Source organism: Buceros rhinoceros, unplaced genomic scaffold (genome assembly GCF_000710305.1).
Source record: "Buceros rhinoceros silvestris isolate BGI_N320 unplaced genomic scaffold, ASM71030v1 scaffold2763, whole genome shotgun sequence".
In the NCBI taxonomy this organism is placed as follows: domain Eukaryota; kingdom Metazoa; phylum Chordata; class Aves; order Bucerotiformes; family Bucerotidae; genus Buceros; species Buceros rhinoceros.
Genome location: NW_010405190.1, coordinates 12,426 through 29,895, shown reverse-complemented (window position 1 = coordinate 29,895; position 17,470 = coordinate 12,426). Strand labels below are relative to the sequence as shown.

Sequence of the window (17,470 nt, the reverse complement as noted above, 5' to 3'; positions counted from 1 at the left end):
GCTATCAGCATGAATTGGGGTCAGGTCCTGAGACTACTTTTCCCACTGGAAGATGCTCTTCATGAAGCTGGTGCAGGGTCTGGAGCACATGTCTGATGGGGGGGGGTTCAGCCTGGAGGAGGCTCAGGGGAGACCTTCTGGCTCTTCATGACTCCCTGACAGGAGGGTGGAGCAAGGTGTGGGGGAGTTGGTCTCTTCTCCCCAGGAACAAGCGCCAGGATGAGAGGAACCGTCCTCCAGTTGCACCAGGGGAGGTTGAGGTTGTCCCTGAGGCAGAATCTCTTCCCCGCTGGGGTTGTGCAGGGCTGTCGCAGGCTGCCCAGGGCAGTGGTGGAGTCCCCATGGCTGGAGGGGTTTCCCAGCCGTGTGGAGGTGCTGCTGAGGGCCAGGGGTCAGGAGGGACCTGGCAGTGCTGGGGGATGGTTGGACTTGGTGATCTTAAAGGTCTCTTCCAACCTAGATGATTCTATAATTCTTCCAGTGCAGTGGTGGAGTCCCCATGGCTGGAGGGGTTTCCCAGCCGTGTGGAGGTGCTGCTGAGGGCCAGGGGTCAGGAGGGACCTGGCAGTGCTGGGGGATGGTTGGACTTGGTGATCTTAAAGGTCTCTTCCAACCTAGATGATTCTATAATTCTTTGCAGTGTGCCAGGGCCTTTTTCACCAAACTGTGTGGTCGTGTACCCTCCTGCAATCCCTGCCAGATCAGACGCGTCTCTACTGCCAACTCTGCAACTCGTGTTTTAGAAGATTCAATAACATGTCCCTCTTCTCTAGTGACACACACTTTCTGGGCTGTTTTGCTGGAAAACCTCATCCTCTGCTTCTTGACAAAAAAGTAACAATATAAAGAGAGGGAACTGAGCAACCACTTCAGTCTCCAACTCTGATCCTCCATCAAAGGCAACCCACGTCAGCTGAAAAGGCCAGGTGCCACCAGCTCTCCTCAGCTCATCCCCTGTCTTTTCCACACCTGGGCTACGGACCTTGAAGAGTAATTAGAAAGTTACCCTGCTGTTGCCTGAAAACCTCTAAGGCCCCGTGGGACCTCTGTCAGGTAAAGGTAACCCCTTCAGTGAGATACAGCCTTGGCCCCTCGATGGTAAATGGAGAGAGTCAACCACCACTGTCCCATCCTGATAAGGGGCCTTCCCCAGTTCAAGTGGAGGACCTGGCCACTGCTATAACCATTCCAGTTAAAGCTTACTGCGGGCTATCAAGTCACGTGAGCTGTAATTTACCACAGTCTCTGACGTGATTAAAGGAAAACTCCAACCCTGGTTCAGTTTAAGAGGCTGTAAGTGACCCTAGGTGGTTTTTCTCCCTTTTTTGCTCATCTCCTTCCTGAATCAGGGAGACAACCCAAGAAAAACTAGGAGGTTTGGGCTCTCTTGGGCCATACTCACTCCAGACAGGCTCGTTGATCCGCTGCTGTATGCCACAGATGTCCTTCACCCAGGAGTTCTTGATATTCACTGTACGTGCCTGAAGGAGGTACTTGCGCACCAAGTCTTCCCGCTCATGCCAGATCTCAAACGCCCGGTCATCCCCTTCCACGAGGTCATTCACATCTATGTTGTTCAGCTGCGTGACAGAAGGAGGACAAGAAAGTCAACACAGATCCTGTGTTCTTACGGCTGAAAACTGGAATTCCAGAGTTCAGATCTGGTCTTAGCCTTTGTGAACCAGAACCATCTTCAACCAAGGTTTGAAATGGAAACAATTAAACACCAGCAAACCTCCTGCTACCACCGTGTACCCTTCAGGGGACGTGAGTTGTGCCATCCCCCATTCAAGCAAAGCAGCAAAAGGGGTACTTTACACCGCTTTTAAAGATTTTTCAGACTGCATGAGCAATGCAACGTGGATTTGGCTGAGCAGCAATCAGGGTCACTTGGCAACCCTTTGCAACAGGTATACCTGACTTCCATAGTTTTCCTAGGAGCAATTATCAGATTTCAGGAAAATAACCTCCAACGTGACAGAGATGCCAAGGGTGAGGCACTCCAACCCTACAGCGCAGCACTGGTGGACCAGGAACAGCACAATTAGGGGAAGAACCTACAGAGCAGGCACTCTCTGGACAAAGTGTCCCTTCATTTTTTTCCCTTGGAAAGTATAATCTGACTGTGATTGGGCTTTGAGAAGGCCCTAACTGGGCTTGGTTGAGAACTCCATGGGTTTTTTGATGGTTTGTTCTACTGGAGTTGAACAACTACTGCCTTGGGAAAACGGCGATAGAAGCAATTCCTTCCTGCAATTTTTTTTGCAGTTTTACGCTGAGCTCGGAATGTCTGAAGACGAGCTGGCCAAGTTCTGCGTTTTTCATTTCTAACCAGGAATCGGTGTCAGGAAAGGACATACCTGGCAGAGAGAACCACTGGGAATGTAGCATATGACTAGACCAGCTTCTCCTCAAATTTAATACCAAACCCAGCGCTAGCAAATAATAGAGACAGCAAAATATCATGTACTGATGCAGTTAACTCGGTGAGCTAACCGAGATTAATAAACCGCGTACGTGTAATCTCACTGCTGCCCCGTAAAAATCCACCCATACTTCTGACGGGTTCTACCATGTTTCTGACGGGTTTAAGAAGGAAATTTGGGGACAGATGTAGATTCTACTTGTACTTCACAACCTTTTGAAACAAAGGAACTCAAAAGGATTCGTGAGATGCCCCATTTAGATGACCAGAAGTTGGCTATAATCATGAAGTTCTCAATGCCAGCGAAATGCTCTGGAAGAGGCTGTAATGATCAGACCTTCATGATGTTTTTGAAGATGTAACTGTAGGTGTCGGTCTTCGTGTCTCGCTTTGGTTTGCAGATCACAATATAATTTTTGAAGAGGAATACATGTCTTTTGTGTCCTTTCCACGCCATTCGAGCTCCTGGAGCTCCTTCCCACACAACGAAGTGGCCCTGATAGGAAAGAGAATGAAGAGCGTGTGGTGAGAACTCTGGAATTACCACCACGCTGATGTCTCACCACGGTTTTTCTCTCAACAGATAACAAATGTTCACTGTTACGCCACCGCTTTCTGTGCCTTCGGTTTATTTCAGCGCAGCAGGTTGTTTCTAATGCTAAAAGCGAAGCATCAGACTGACAGCACCAACAGGGATGCACACAGTGGCTGTCGTTACCGTGACCTTTAAACGGTGTTCTTCGCTGCCAGAAAAATAGCAGAGCTCACGTCAAGCAGGCATACTCCACCCGTACTAACGATAATGGAAAATTATGTCCTGGGTGTTATGCGGACACTTAATACTCTCACTTGTTCTCCTCCGTCAGCAGACACACACGGCTCCGTTAGTGACGCGGGTTCCCCCCGGCATCATTAGGGAGCAGCAAGCGCTCCTGGGGTGTAATTCACTGCGCTGTTTTTTTTTTCTAGATGTCTAAACGTGGATGGATGGATGGATGAATGCCCACCACAGTGTCCCACTGTCAGTGTAGTTTAGCCTTACAACTCCACTCTCCACACACTATGTTTCACAGGATACAAACAGGCAGAGTAAGTGACTTGCCCAGCACGACACAGTAAGTCTACAAAGAAACAGGAATTTGAGTCAGGGGGTTGAAAGTCCGAGACTAGTGTCCCAATAGCTGGATCATCTTTCCCCTGTGCTCCTAAACTACATTTGTTTCATGAAAGAGATCGAGAGAAGCACCCAGGTCTTCTGAGGATACACGAACAGCCGTGGGAGAACATCCATAAATTGATCCAATGTTTTCACACAGATCATATGAAACGAATACCATGCTACCTTGCACCACCATCCCAGCAAATTAGGCTCTTCAAAGAAATCTATCAAATGAAAACATGCAGCCTGAAAAGGTGCAGTGAGCTTCTAACACCTGAGGAGTCACCAGGAAAACCCATTAATGACAGTAATTTCTGGAGCTGTCCCATGTAGCTTGTCAATAATAAAATAAAATGCTTTAAAAACGGGCAGGGGCCCAGAGCCAATCTGTTTGATGAGTGGGTTGGAAGGGCAAATAGCAACATTATGTGTGAACTGCTCCATAAAGATCTACGGTCTGGTGCTTCAAACCTCAGCGAAGCCAGGAGACCCATCACTGACCAGTAAGGAAGGCAACAAGCAAGCCCTCTCTTTCATATAGGATTTCTAAAGGAGCTTCTTGCAGGACATGAAGCTACTTAGAAACCAGTGAATAGCACTAACAGTGACTGGGAAAATCCAGTTACCTGTCGGATGGGTTCACCAAGGCTTTCCAAGGTCCCCGGATAATTCTCAATGAGCGAGACATGGAGGTTGTTTTCTGCTCTTCGGGTGAGCGCGGACACAATGGCATAAGCCTGCTCCAGCAAAGTGCAGTTTTGGCTGTTTCTTGCTTTGTTTCGGATCAATTCCTGTAGGTGAACGAAGAAAAGGTTACTGGGCAGACAGAAAACACCCCCGATTTCCTGGATAACCGAAGCGTTTTCAATACCTGCTCCAGCTTTTTCATCTGAGCAACTTTCACCCTGTTCTTTCACCATATGCTGCTTAGCTACTGAAACCTCCTCTTTCCTACCCAGCCTTGACGACTAACCAGTCTGGCTTTTCCTGACATCCGCTGCTCTTAGGCAAAGACAAAGCTGAAGCAAATACCAGTGGTTGAGAACCCCAAAGCGATCCTAAACGGCATTTCTCCTGCGCTTCCCCTGACGATACCACCAGGCAAGAACTCATGTGGCAGTGCTACACTGAGAGTCGTTATTAGATTAAAAGCGAGAGAGGACGGAAAAATATGAAACAGGAGTTACCCTGTGCTCCCCACAGTTGTTCCCATTCCTCTCTTTCAGCAAGGAGGCACGGGAAGTGCCCACGCTTCTCCCTCTTTCAAGAGACCCTTGGTGTTTCTATGGAGAAATTTAATTTGAACCCCCAAACTCTTCAAACCGCTCACTTCTGTAATGCCAGAGCACAGACACGGTTGGCAGTCGTCTTTCTGACTCTGCTAGCGCTGCTTCCTAAAAAAACACCATAAAAAAAGCCTACGCTGATGCTTTCCCTTGTCATCTGGGCTAGAACCTGAATGAGTAGGAGAGATGAAAGCTTGAGAGATGAAACTTTTCAGGATGGTAGAACGGGGCAAAGCTTTTCGGAAAACGAAAATTTCATCTTATGTAATGTCAGTATGAAACTCAAGTATAAAACTGGTTAGTATCTTATATATTGGAAATTGATGATTTTTAGAACAATTTTTTATTATTTTTGCTGAATGTGAAGCAAATTCATGGTTTTATTTGCTATATACATACATGAACTCATATATATATAAGCAAGGTTTTTTTTAAGCTATATATGTATCCATATATTTAAAGATCACTCAGATCAAGCTTCCTGAATATTATGGGGTTGCAGACTGTGAACCTCTACCTGGATTTACATCTACAAAACTATTTAGAGAGCAACCATCACAGGTGACGGTCCGTCATAAGCAGCTTTCCGTTGAAGTTGTTTCAGAAGGAAGCCAAGAAATACAAAATAAGAATAAAATGCTTTTCTCCACAAGATGCACGAAGCAGAACATAACCATGTCAGATGCATGACCAAAGCTTCTCACCTTGATTATAGTCTGGTACTGCTGGATCCTGGTTATGGGTTTTTCCAGGTAGTGCTGCAGTGGTGGGACAAGTGGCTGGGAAGGATCTTCATTAGTTAAAAATTCATCTGTGTATCTCTGGAAAAATACATAGAAGGATGGGGAAAGGTCGTTATCAAGGACAACGGGCAAGATTATTCCCTGGAAAATGCCGGTGCTGGTTCATAGACTGAACTCAGCCAAGCTGGGTAGCTCTACCAGGCCACACCAGCCCCTATTTTGGCCATTGGTAATCCTCCGCCGTCCTTTATCAGCTGGTCGTTATTGCAGACTGCAAGATGTCCGCAGTGCTGAATGTGGCCGCTTTTCCAGTGCGGGATTGATGCTGGGGAAATGGGATCCAAATCTTGCAGAACCAGATGCTGTGACAGGAAAGATCAGCGCTTTCAGGGGGTGGGAGGGCAGGAGTGAGGGAACTCAGTGCCAGCAACTGGTACCAGAACTCGGTCCAGAGTGGCCCGTTAGCTTGCAGCGCCAGTGACCGGAGTGAGGGAGGGTATCGACACAGGCACCCGGAGCGGGCAGCACAGGTCACGGGCTCCATGTGCCAGGACATGAGCCACTGACCTGTGTATTTATCCTTCCTGCCAACCTGGTGCACACACATGTAACTGCGCATGCTTCACCAGCAAACTTCAAGCTGGATTAGCTGCCAGTGAGAGACCCAGGATCCAGGCAGGAATCCTGGGGAGGCTGAGAGCGTGTGCTGAAAATCTGAGGGATCCATGAACATGGAGTGAGCGTGAACACGTGCATTTGTTTTCTAGCAAGCACCACGCTGGACTGTCTGGTGAGGAGGAGGCTCACGAAGTGCTCAGGATCTGGGCAGGGCTATCAGATGGACCATGTTGCTACTCAAGGGATCCGCAAACACGTGCTCATGGATCAGGGGCGTTGTGTGTGTTTTCACTAGTGAACTTCAGTCCTGAGCAGCTGGAGAGGACAAACAGGATTTGGGTACCCACACTGATGTGAGTTCACTTGGTCTTGCGATGCAGTGGCCCTTAAAACATCCCTTTGTTACAATTAGTTAATCACAACCGCATTCACGTCTGTACAGTCTTTATAACATTCAGAAATGCATAAGCATGTGGAAATATGTTCCCACGTTGGTTGTACCAACCACAAAGAGCTAGTTAGTGAATGCAAAATTATTATCTCTAGCAATGATTTCCCTCCAAAATATTTAATAATCCTAAAAACGATCACGGTTGGGATTAAAAACTACATTTCTTGACGCAGTGGGTTAGAGGATGCATATTCAGCAGATACTTTGGCTACTGGTTTTTACCTTGTAGAAATCCTGGACAGCTTTGCTGACAACAATCGACTCAGCCTGTACCCTCCCCACCAAGAACTGGATGTACTTATTAAACTCGGCTTCGTGCTTGATAAAGCACATGGCCACATCATCATCAGTGTCACATTTCTGCAAGCCTTGGAGGAAGACACTGTGGAGACAAAGGAAAAAGGACATCTGAGGAGAAGGTGGTGGAATGAGGCTAGAACACAGCCCCTGCAGCCAGACCTTTACATTGATCGATTTCAGGTTAACACACATCAAAGGAAACGACTGAAGGAAATGAGCGGTGTTGTCATATTAGTGTTAAAACTTCTCCATGCATCTTCATTGAGGTGCTGGAGGGCGTCCAGAGTAGGACAATGAAGCTGGAGCAGGGTCTGGAGCACAACGCACTGAGCAGCATTGTGGACAGCACTGAGGGACCTGGTGGGGTTGAGGCTGGAGCAAAGGAGGCTTCGGGGAGACCTTCTGGCTCTGACAACTCCCTGACAGGAGGGTGCAGCCAAGGGTGGCTTCTGGGCTGTGAGCGCACATTGCTGGCTCACGTCCAGCCTTTCACTCGTCAGTATCCCCAGGTTCTTCTCCGCAGGGCTGCTCTCCACCCCCTCATCCCCAGCCTGCGCTGATACTGGGGGTTGCTTTGACCCGGTGGAGGGTGTATGTCTATAAAGACAGCACTGAAGCTTCTGGAAGACCACGTTGCCATTTTATAATAATTCACTGGTTCTCAGTTAAATTGGCTTGAAAGAGTAAGAAACAAGATGGACATAGGAAACCCTGAAGCTCTAAAGTGTATCGTGGGAGTCCCAACCCTGTGCTCTGACTTAAGCTATGCCATCATCTATCATCCAAAACGGACCATCAGTTCCTCTGCATCTCAGCACTGCCCGTGCTCCACATCCTTCACAGTAATAACAGTTACTGTGGCTCCGGCCCAGGTTGGTGAGCCACTCTTCGGCCTCAAATGAAGGCACGTGGGAACGCTTACCTGGAATGGAAGCGACCAATGTCATCAATATTTCTGAAGATCGTGGATTTCTGACTGGCGACAGCTCCAGGAACATTGGGACAGGTCTCAATGAACTTAAGATGATGAGTCTGGAGGAACTGTAGATCCTGGATGTAATCCTCTTCTGAGATCAACAGCTCTTGAATAAGAACGCTGAAGGGAAGACAAATAGGTGAAAAGAAAGCTCAGAACATCAAAATTGTCCTTGGTGTGCTGAGAGACTTCCTCAGGTAGAGTTCACCCTGAAGTACAGAATGCTGAAGTTCAGGATTTTGGTGAAATCAGAGAGCTTCCAGAATTACGCCGTGTAAACCCCTTCTTTCAAGTCACGCAGTATGATTTAGATGGTCTGGATTTCTCCTAGGCTGAAATCAATGGTAAAAATCCATCAAAGATAAAAAAAGACAGGACTGAGAGAACCAAGGGGTTGGCTACTTGTGGGAAAGGGGAGGTGGCAGGAGTCGGCAGAACAAAACCAGTAACTCTGACAGGAGGGACGTCGATGCCAACATTCACATTGGTTCAAAAGGCAGGAAAACTCAAAGCTGCAAACACCAAATGCCACAAGCTCACCTTAGCTTCCTTTTATATTCATCTTCAGAAACAAACTCTCCAGGGAACTCAGGAGCTTCTGTTGTTCCCCACTCCGGTGATAACTAAAACACAAGAAGAAAAGAAACGTTACTCTTTCAAGTTAACGATGCTTTTATTGAGGAATATGCCTCGTGTGTTCACCGTCCCTTTCGACAATTCCTAAACCAGTGTGGAAGCTCTTTTTTGCTGGAGGACGATTAGGTCTTTCAAACCCCTCCACACATCCAGAAATTGTCTAATCAAAACAAGAAAAAGCGCAATCGTGTGACAGACCCCTGCAACAACCTCCTCTTCCATCACTCTTTGCAAAAGGGATGGCTCTAAGCTGCATCAGGAGCAAGTAATTCCACAGGAAAAATAAACACAGTGTGATCAGTCACCTTTAATTTCTTGTCCAGGTAAGCTGGAGATACCCAACCCTGTCGAGAGGGACTGGATTTGGTGGGTTTAGTCCTGACCAGCCACTTCAGCGGATGAGCTGAATCAAGGACTTCCACATATTGACCTTCTTTCAAAGTGATGGCTTCCTTGTCAGGAGCAGCAGGCACGTAGTCAGCCGTGACCATGTAGACGTCGAAGATCTGCAGGCATGAAACAACAATTATTTTGTGCTCTGAAAATAAAATACAGTAACACCAGCAGAAGTGCTCATCTCTGTTTAGTATTTTATTCTCCAGCCCTTGTATGGCAAAAAGTATCACTGTTTGCTTTTTGCAAGTGCAAGACTAGGAGGCTCAGGCTGTATTTCCTAAAGCGTCTGAGGTGGTTTGGACTTACACCATGAAACAGTGGATTTTTCTCCTGAGGCAAAACAAACAGCGGACCTGGAAATGTCAAAACATTTCCAAAGTTTTTATTTTATTGTTTTTTACAAAGTGTTTGAAATAAACATCCAAAAAAGTTCTAATTTTCACTAAACTCTCATTTTTCTCATGAAAAGCTCCTTAAGAAAATTCTTCTGTCGAACTCTATCCAAGGCCACAGACTTCCGAAGCTCAGCCGTGAAAAGAGAAGGTGCCAAATAATGGGTATGTTTTGACCATGTTGACTTGAACAACTTGTTCAAGACCACACAGTGAGCTTCAGGATTCAGTTCTCTGTGCTCTATATCACAGACCCAATATCTAACTACTAAATTCACCCACTAAACTGAAGTCCATCTCTAAAGCGGATGGAGATCCTCAGACCACAGGAGATCGGTCGTTCTAAATAAAGTTTTCTCCTCGTGTCAAACTTGCCTGTAAAGATATCATACCTCTCCTCTGGAGTCCCCGTCTTCAGATTCAGAGGAGGACTCCTGAGCAATGGATGAAGGTCTGGACCGCCCATGGCGAGGAGATGCAGATGGAGTTTTGGATTCATCGTCACTTTCTGCACCTGGCACTCGAAGCGTAGCTAAAAGCAGAGCAACAGCAAAGGGTGGAATCAACACCTTCAAACCGAACGTGAACAAAACGTATGATAACTTCCGATTTCATGGAAACAGATATTCCCTCGGAAAATAATTTGTAGTATTTAATGTGATCTCCTATAGCTATTTAGGATTAAATAATTGGGACATTTTGACACATGAGGTTGCATGCAATGCAACTCGCTGCAAGAATATTTATAGGAAAGGCAAGGCCTCTGTTTTTGCTTCAAGGTAAAATTTTGCTACAATACTCAGTATATGATACACAAACCGGGATTTTTAATTTAATTCGACAAATCACTGGATTACTGTAGAGCTCTGCACACAGTCTTCAGCCTCAACTTGATTTTAAAATCCCATTTGAAGCTAAAACTGGAAGATGTGGGAAGTCTTCACATCAGGATTGCTTTCAAACTCAGGAGTGATGAATACCCGAGGAACCGTCTCAAAACCTGCTTCGTAAATCTCACCGATATTTACAGTCCAAATGATACCCAGAAAAAGACTGCACATTTCCTGCGCTAATTCAGTTGTGTTTGCCGGGCTCCTTACCCTGACTTATTTTTGCAGAAACCATTTCTGAGATACGGGAGGTGAGTTTCTGGAAGAACTCTTCTGAGCCAACGTCAGCCAGTGAAATGGGGCTTTTGGGTACACCAGCTGCAAGGTCTCCTGGAAAAGAGAGAATTTACTATTAAGCAGGCGGTGTCATTGGAAAGTCATCTTCTGATCAAAGCTTCTGTGGAAGGAAGGTCTAATTTTCTTCACTTCCTCTGTTTTTAGAGGATGCTCATTCTCAGTTCATCCAAATAATTCACCCTTGAACAGCGACCAGCCCTGAAAAATTCCAACATTTCAGGCAGTTTCCAGAAAACTGGACAAAAGTGGGTGGTAAACACGAAATACACGGACAATTTGTGCTTCTCTTACCTTCTCTTGTTTCAGAGGGATGAATATCTCTGAAAAAGAAAAAGCAAAGCAGAGTAAGAGTTAAAATACAAAGTGTAGCCAGGAGAGCTGAACGAGAAACCCCCCCTCCCTCTCACGCCTTACAGGAGGAGGCTGTGAATACCTTGGGTAGGACTCTGGTTTGGACAACTGGTTCTGGCAGCCGATACTCATCAGGACCATATAAGAAATGAGATTTGGGGCACCTGGCTCATGTGGGCACAGAAGCACTTGGGTATCTAAATCACTGAGTCCAATCCCATCTGAGAATCCTCCTTACTCCTGGCTTTCATTTCAGACTGCTGTCTGAGAAGACCTGGCTGCTCATGGAGTGGGTTGCGGAACAGAGTAACCGCCGTCTCCAGGTGCTACTGGGACTTTATTGTCAGCCAACGCTGAAATAAAACTACAGCAGCTGGAGACTTGGGAACGTGTAGTCGCAGTCTGTTTTCAGTGAACTGGTGCTCAACGGTTCCCAGTGGTTTCACCAGGTAACCAAGGACTGGAGACCATGCAGATGCTGGGGGTTCACGTGGATAGTGCTTCCCAGACTGGGCCCGCCTGGTGTCCAAGCCAAGGACAGCAAATTGAGGAGGTTATTCTTCAGGTGCGTTTGTAAACAAGAAGTTTGTGAGCCGACCCTTTTCATCAGACCCTTTAGTCTGGAGAAGAGGAGGCTCAGGGGAGACCTTCTCGCTCTCAACAACTCCCTGACAGAAAGCTGGAGTGATGTGGGGGTCAATCTCTTCTCCTCAGGAACAAGTGACAGGACAAGAGGAAATGGCCTCAAGTTGCACCAAGAGACGTTTAGGTTAGGAGGTTCCACTCGTGGGTATTCCCACAGGGTGGTACCTGCACTGCTCCTCTTCAGCACAGGTGGCCAACCACTTACCCCAGAGTGGTCATGATGGCTTCTGACACCATCACACGCTCCTGGGTCAGAACTTCAGCCTCTTTCACTGCAAGATGAGGGTCTATCATTAGAGGACAGAAGGCAGAGAAAGTGCTTTCTACGTATTTCATGAGGCAAGTTTTCCAAAGGTGAGTTACTGGGAACACTGGAATACTGAACCTGCCCTGTGAGCACCTCCTGAGCTGGGATACACCCTCATACCATGGAAACAGTTAACTCCTCTCCCTGTTCATGTGGCTGTATGATCACCCCGTTCCTCTACACTGCTCCAGTTGTGCTCCTGCAGCTCTTGGCATGGTAAAAATGTGGGGTCCAAGGAAGGAAAACAGAAAGATGGAGTCCTTCACAGTGCTGCCCCTACTCCCAGCCCTTACTTGCTTCTCCCCTGTCTTACTGAAGGAGTTATGCCAGGAGAGGACCTGCAAAGCCCTGCAAAAGGGCAATCAAATAACTGCAGCTGCCTTAAGACAGTTCTACAATGCAAAATACCTCAGCAAGTGAAGCTCTCAAAATAATTTTTGAAATGGCGACTTTTCCTAATTAGTTTACATTGCCTTTCTTCCTTTCTTTTTCTTTTGCACTTAGTGTGGTTGTTTCTTAGACTCGCCTTCTGTTTACACAGAAAAGATGCTGCTCTTTACCCAAGATAGGGTCAGAAATCTGAACCATGACAGAAGTGAAGAGTGCAAGCATTTGCAAGGCAAAGCCACGGCCAATCTTGGGAAAATGCATTTTTTTCAGTGGTGGTTTGATTAATCTCCTTATCAGCCACATTTGTTTTTCTCTGAGGTGCTGTGTAAAAGGTAACACAGAGAACGTGTTGGTATCGTAACAAAGATTTACCATCCGCGACTTCCAGGGTGGCGGTGCAGATGGACTGGCCAGCCTTGTTGGTAGCAATACACGTGTAAGCTCCGCTGTACTTCTTTTTAACATCCAGCAGGATTAGACTGTGATGCATATTTGAACTGGCAAGTTTATACCCAGGGGTGTCTGGTTTGATCCACAGGATGTCTTCCCCAGACTCTTCTTTCATCCAAGTAACAGTTGGTGGTGGATGTCCTGAAGGAAAACCAACGCAATGAGCTTTAATCTTCCCCAAGGTGTTTCTTCCTTACAGCCATGCTGTGAGTAAATGCTGTTTCCATCTGTTTCCTGATGCTTTTCCAGCAGTAACAGGCATGCTATGTAACAAAGGAACACAAACCTTTCTACAGAGCACCCATAAAGACACCAAATCTTTTTGGAAGACCAAAACTGTTAATCAGCACATCTTCATGACACGAGTAAGTGTTGTTATCGCTGGTTTTACATACAGGAGAAGGGAGGTGACGACAAGCAAGGTGCTTTTCCGTAAAGCTCATAAACTCTCTTAAAAATTGGGAGTAGAGTCCCAGACTTCAGATGCAGGAGATGAGATTACGACGGCTCGGGCCAGAGAGAGCCTGGAATGTGTCATGGAGTTATGCAGAGAGGCACGGTATCTATCCACTTACCTTCAACCTTCACAGACAACGTGATGCTTGCGCCTCTTTTCACCTTCTTATTGGTAAATCTTTCCAGGAACCTTGGTGGTATCAGCTGCTCATGGGAATCTGAAAACAACATTACGGATGAAACATGGTGACTCTTTCTGTGTGGAAAACTTCCTCGCGGTTCTGTTATCTCCTGTGGCTTCTCTCACCTGTGTCTGATGGCTCTTCCTTCTCATCAGGACCTGTAACACAAGGGAGAAAATCAAAATGACAAGTCCCTTTCTGTCCATGAGGTGAAGAAAGAGGAAAAAAGTGACTCCAGGGGATTAGTCCCTGCAGGAGATACTACACAGAAATGTAAGTGTGATTTATAAGAGCCATCAGTTTTAATAGAATGGACCACTGGAGTTAATGAGGTTGGGCAGTACGTTTATGAGATGTCAGACCCCGCAGAAGCGATATGCCTCACCTTGGGGACACACAGTTAATCTATCGGTGAACCAAGACTGAAGCGTGTCATCTTTTATCTACAACTTCCCCACCTAGACCTCCCGTGGTAGGCTTTCTCAAGAAAAATAGCTATGTAAAATGGAAAGAGCCACTGGAATAGAGAAAAGCAGGAGCCAAAACCAGTCCAACACCCACCCTTGACGACCAGCCTGGCCGACGAATAGGCAGAACCAGCAGAGTTGATGACGAATGTTGAGTACTGGCCAGCGTCTGCCTTAGTGACGTCACGGATTTCCAGTGAGTGGAACTCCTGTTTATCAGTCTTCAGGATGCGATCCGAGGCCTTCAACGGCTGTCCGTTTTTGAACCAATAGAGACGAGGCTGGGGGTACCCTGTGAGGAGCAGTCACGGACACGGAGAAGAGAGCGCGTTGGCAACATCGATTTGGGAGCGTCTCCAAACAGGCAGACCCTTCGTGCAGGAGCCAAGGAATCCTCAGCTCTGCCCCGGGCTGCTGTATCAAGGATTTACCCAATTAGGAATGGCTGCAAATCCGTGAAAATCTATTTATCTGTTAAAGTTCTTCCCCGTCTCTTCAGTTTTTGGCACTCCCTGTATTGGACGCATGTGCAAACGCCTTCCAGGTTGGGAAGGTAACTCTTGGGTCTGACTTGCAACGTAGACGAAGTGAAAAGTTGAAGCCAAAATAGTTCTCATCATTTTTAGAGGCAGCAGTTGGGAGAAAAAGGAGAATCCAACCTCTCTTTACCACAGACAGTCAACACCAAGAGGGTGTTTCTGCAGGTTTTAGGTTGTAGCAGCAACTGCCTCATAGCGTAGGACAAATCCAGGCCTGTTTAATTTATTAAAGCGAATAAAGGCCACTATCTTTTTTATATATATATTCCTTATTGCTCCTCCTTGACTAACCTGCTCAGAGAATTAAAAGGACTCAGTTTTCAGATGCTTATGCCTAGACACATGGACACAGAGTGAGACACTTAATCTGAGTCTTCTGCACGTGGGAAAACCTCATCTAGCACTTCAGCCTAACAGCAAACCCGGAACAACTGACAGTGCTCCCCTCACCTTTCACCTTCAGGTGAAATTTAGCCAGTGATGCTCCAGGTGCCACATGAATATCGTGAAGCTCATCGAAGATCTGGGGCAGTTGCTCCTCCTCAGTGGTAGATTCCTCCTGTTCTCGGCTAAAAACCAATTAGAATTAGAAAGAAGAAAGTCAGCAAGCCAGAGAAGAGTTAGGAATCACAATCACCTATTTTAGGTCAATTCAGTCTGTGGGTTTTGTCATCAGATTTTGACAACAGATTCAGCATCATATGACACCAAAAGTGACGGAGTGATACTGTGAAGAAATTCCCAGGTTAGCCTGAAGGCAGCCATAGCAAGTTTGCACCTGGTAAATGTCCAGCAGTTGCAGTTATTGCATCTCAGCTGGCCTGGCCGTTCCCTTACGACAGGAAACTGGCGCTGCTAGATAGAGCAAAACCAGGCTTGACATGAAGGTCCACATCGATCTTCTCAGGTCAGAAGACAGAAAGAGCCACAGTTGGATATTTTACCTTGAAATATATCCTTTGGCACTGTAGTAAGAAGATGTCTCTGTTGCATCTGCTGCTGTCTCATAGTCAGTGCTGGTCACTGTGAAGTGGGAAAGGAAGCGTTTTCTGTAATCTGAGCTCTGAAACTGTTTTTCTTATTATAGTTATAGTTTCTGTACTAATTTCACACTGCTGCTGCAGCAGGACCCCCGGATTATGGAAAACTCCTCTGTTTATCTGAAAAACTTTGCTCTGAGCCTTGCCTTGGCATTGGCAAAACTCAGCTGAACCCAAGAGGTTTGCACATGAAAGGTTTGGGGGGCAACGCATGAACTATTTTAATGTGAATGTTGCATTTCTTGAAAAAAATTGTATCCACCTCTCAGCAGAACCCTCTTCCCTTGGTTTTTCTACAGTGATTTTGAGACTTACAGTCCACTCGAAGCTCAGCCTTGGTTGAAGCGACTCCCATGTTGTTTTCGGCAAGGCAACGGTAAACACCCATGTCCGTGGGGACCACGGCTGTGATGATCAGCTGATGGCACCCTTCCTGGTCCTCGTTGATCATGTAATGGTCGTTTTCTTCAATAGCTTTCCCATCCTTGAACCAGCGGACCGTGGGGAGCGGTTTGCCAACGACAATGCAGTCGAAGCTGACTGGGTATCCATCTTGCACCTCTTGGTTCTGGAGCTCAGCCATGAACATGGGAGCTGAAGACAGTGTAGTGAGAAGAAAGGGAAAGCTCGGTTGTGTTAAAAGGTGCGGTTTAGGAGCACTGCTGCCCAGTGCCTGAAGACTTCTGGTTTCCTGTTCTTTTAATTGCAGCGTGATATCTTTTCTCTATGAAAACAGTCGAGAAGAAACTCCCTGACAAACACTATGAAGACATTCCATAACACCAGATATGGGACACCACAGCTGCAAACTGTACGTTGCCTCTGTTCCTCTCCCTCCCGAAAGGCCTTGTTTCCCTCAGGACTGTTCTGAAAGCTGTTTCATTTATTGCAGTATAATAATCACAATGTTTATGGCCATATGATTGTAGAGGGGACATCTCTATTGTGAAAAGCAGCTGTGTAGATAAGTCAGTACTTTGCAACCCCCTCATTCATCACTAACCTCCCTCATCTCCCTCAAAATGAAGAAGAAAAAAAATTCATCATTTTTTTCCGAAAGTGCAAAGTTTCCTGGAAAGTATCTGCACTACATGAAAAACAAAGGCTTTTCAGGAATTCTTAGTGAGTGAAGACATGACATGGTGACCTGTTCCAGTTGTTTTTTCCAAAGACTAAACAGGTTTGGTTCACCTACCTGTATCAGAAGTCAGCAAAGGTGGCGGAGGTCTCGCTGCTGATGGCGCAAACTTCCCGGGAGCAGGCGGTGTTGCTTTCCCAATGCGCAGTTCGATCTTTCTGGGGCCTTGTTCCAAAATGTCGATCTCCACGGGAATTCCCAGAGCACCAAACATCTCTCGGAATCGAGTGGCGGCAGTTTTTGCCTCAGACAAGATTTCAAACTTGATGTAGATGTACTGGTCGTCCTCACGGTATGTCTGGTGGTCAACCACCTCTATGTCCCCTTCATCCGCACTGACAAAGAGCTCTTCCTCCACGTCAGATATCTCTGTTGAGATCTTGGCCCTGAATAGTCTGTGAAGTCTCCTTCCTGCTTTACGGAAAGCGTCATCCAGGTCACTGCCGGACGAGCTCTCTGTCTCGCTGTCGGTGCTTTGTTTAACCTGCTTCTCCTTATGAAGGACTTGAGGCTCCGGCGTGCCAATAACCACCTTAGCGCTGTGTGAAACCTTGCCAAATTTATTGGATGCCTCACAGGTGTATTTACCTGCATCCTTCCTGTCCAGGCCAGCGATAATCAAGGAGCAGGTCCCATCACTGTAGTTGTCTATGTGATAGTAGCGACCGTCTGAAAGCTCTTCCCCGTCCTTCAGCCAGCGGATGGTCATGTCAGTTTTGCTGTGGACCACACACTCAAGGTGGAGAGTGCTTCCAGGCTCACCAGAGAAATCTTTGAAGGTCTCTGTAAACACTGGGCACTCTTGTTGCTTGATCTCTTTCCTGACTTTGTAGCCTTTGAAAGCAGCTTGGATCTTCACGGCGGCCTTGTTCATGGAAGGATCATCTAAATCTGGCATGTCTGGTTCAGCCGGTTTAGCAGCTGCGGCAGCCGCCG

General features: G+C 46.7%; 1 protein-coding gene across 1 annotated transcript in view; it reads right to left on the bottom strand.

The window, feature by feature from the left end:
- The window catches only part of LOC104491232 (obscurin-like), a 49,711-nt gene that overhangs the window by 22,879 nt on the left and 9,362 nt on the right, over positions 1-17,470 (bottom strand). The window contains exons 7-26 of the mRNA XM_010133617.1: positions 16,592-17,455; positions 15,712-15,990; positions 15,301-15,379; positions 14,807-14,925; positions 13,912-14,109; positions 13,476-13,508; positions 13,288-13,386; positions 12,635-12,853; positions 11,771-11,837; positions 10,861-10,889; positions 10,483-10,602; positions 9,775-9,914; positions 8,978-9,100; positions 8,499-8,581; positions 7,905-8,078; positions 6,905-7,064; positions 5,575-5,691; positions 4,211-4,375; positions 2,763-2,921; positions 1,403-1,580 (exon numbers count right to left, since the gene is read on the bottom strand). Of these exons, the coding sequence (XP_010131919.1) occupies positions 1,403-1,580; positions 2,763-2,921; positions 4,211-4,375; positions 5,575-5,691; positions 6,905-7,064; positions 7,905-8,078; positions 8,499-8,581; positions 8,978-9,100; positions 9,775-9,914; positions 10,483-10,602; positions 10,861-10,889; positions 11,771-11,837; positions 12,635-12,853; positions 13,288-13,386; positions 13,476-13,508; positions 13,912-14,109; positions 14,807-14,925; positions 15,301-15,379; positions 15,712-15,990; positions 16,592-17,455 (3,405 nt within the window). The remainder of the gene's footprint in view (positions 1-1,402; positions 1,581-2,762; positions 2,922-4,210; positions 4,376-5,574; positions 5,692-6,904; positions 7,065-7,904; positions 8,079-8,498; positions 8,582-8,977; positions 9,101-9,774; positions 9,915-10,482; positions 10,603-10,860; positions 10,890-11,770; positions 11,838-12,634; positions 12,854-13,287; positions 13,387-13,475; positions 13,509-13,911; positions 14,110-14,806; positions 14,926-15,300; positions 15,380-15,711; positions 15,991-16,591; positions 17,456-17,470) is intronic.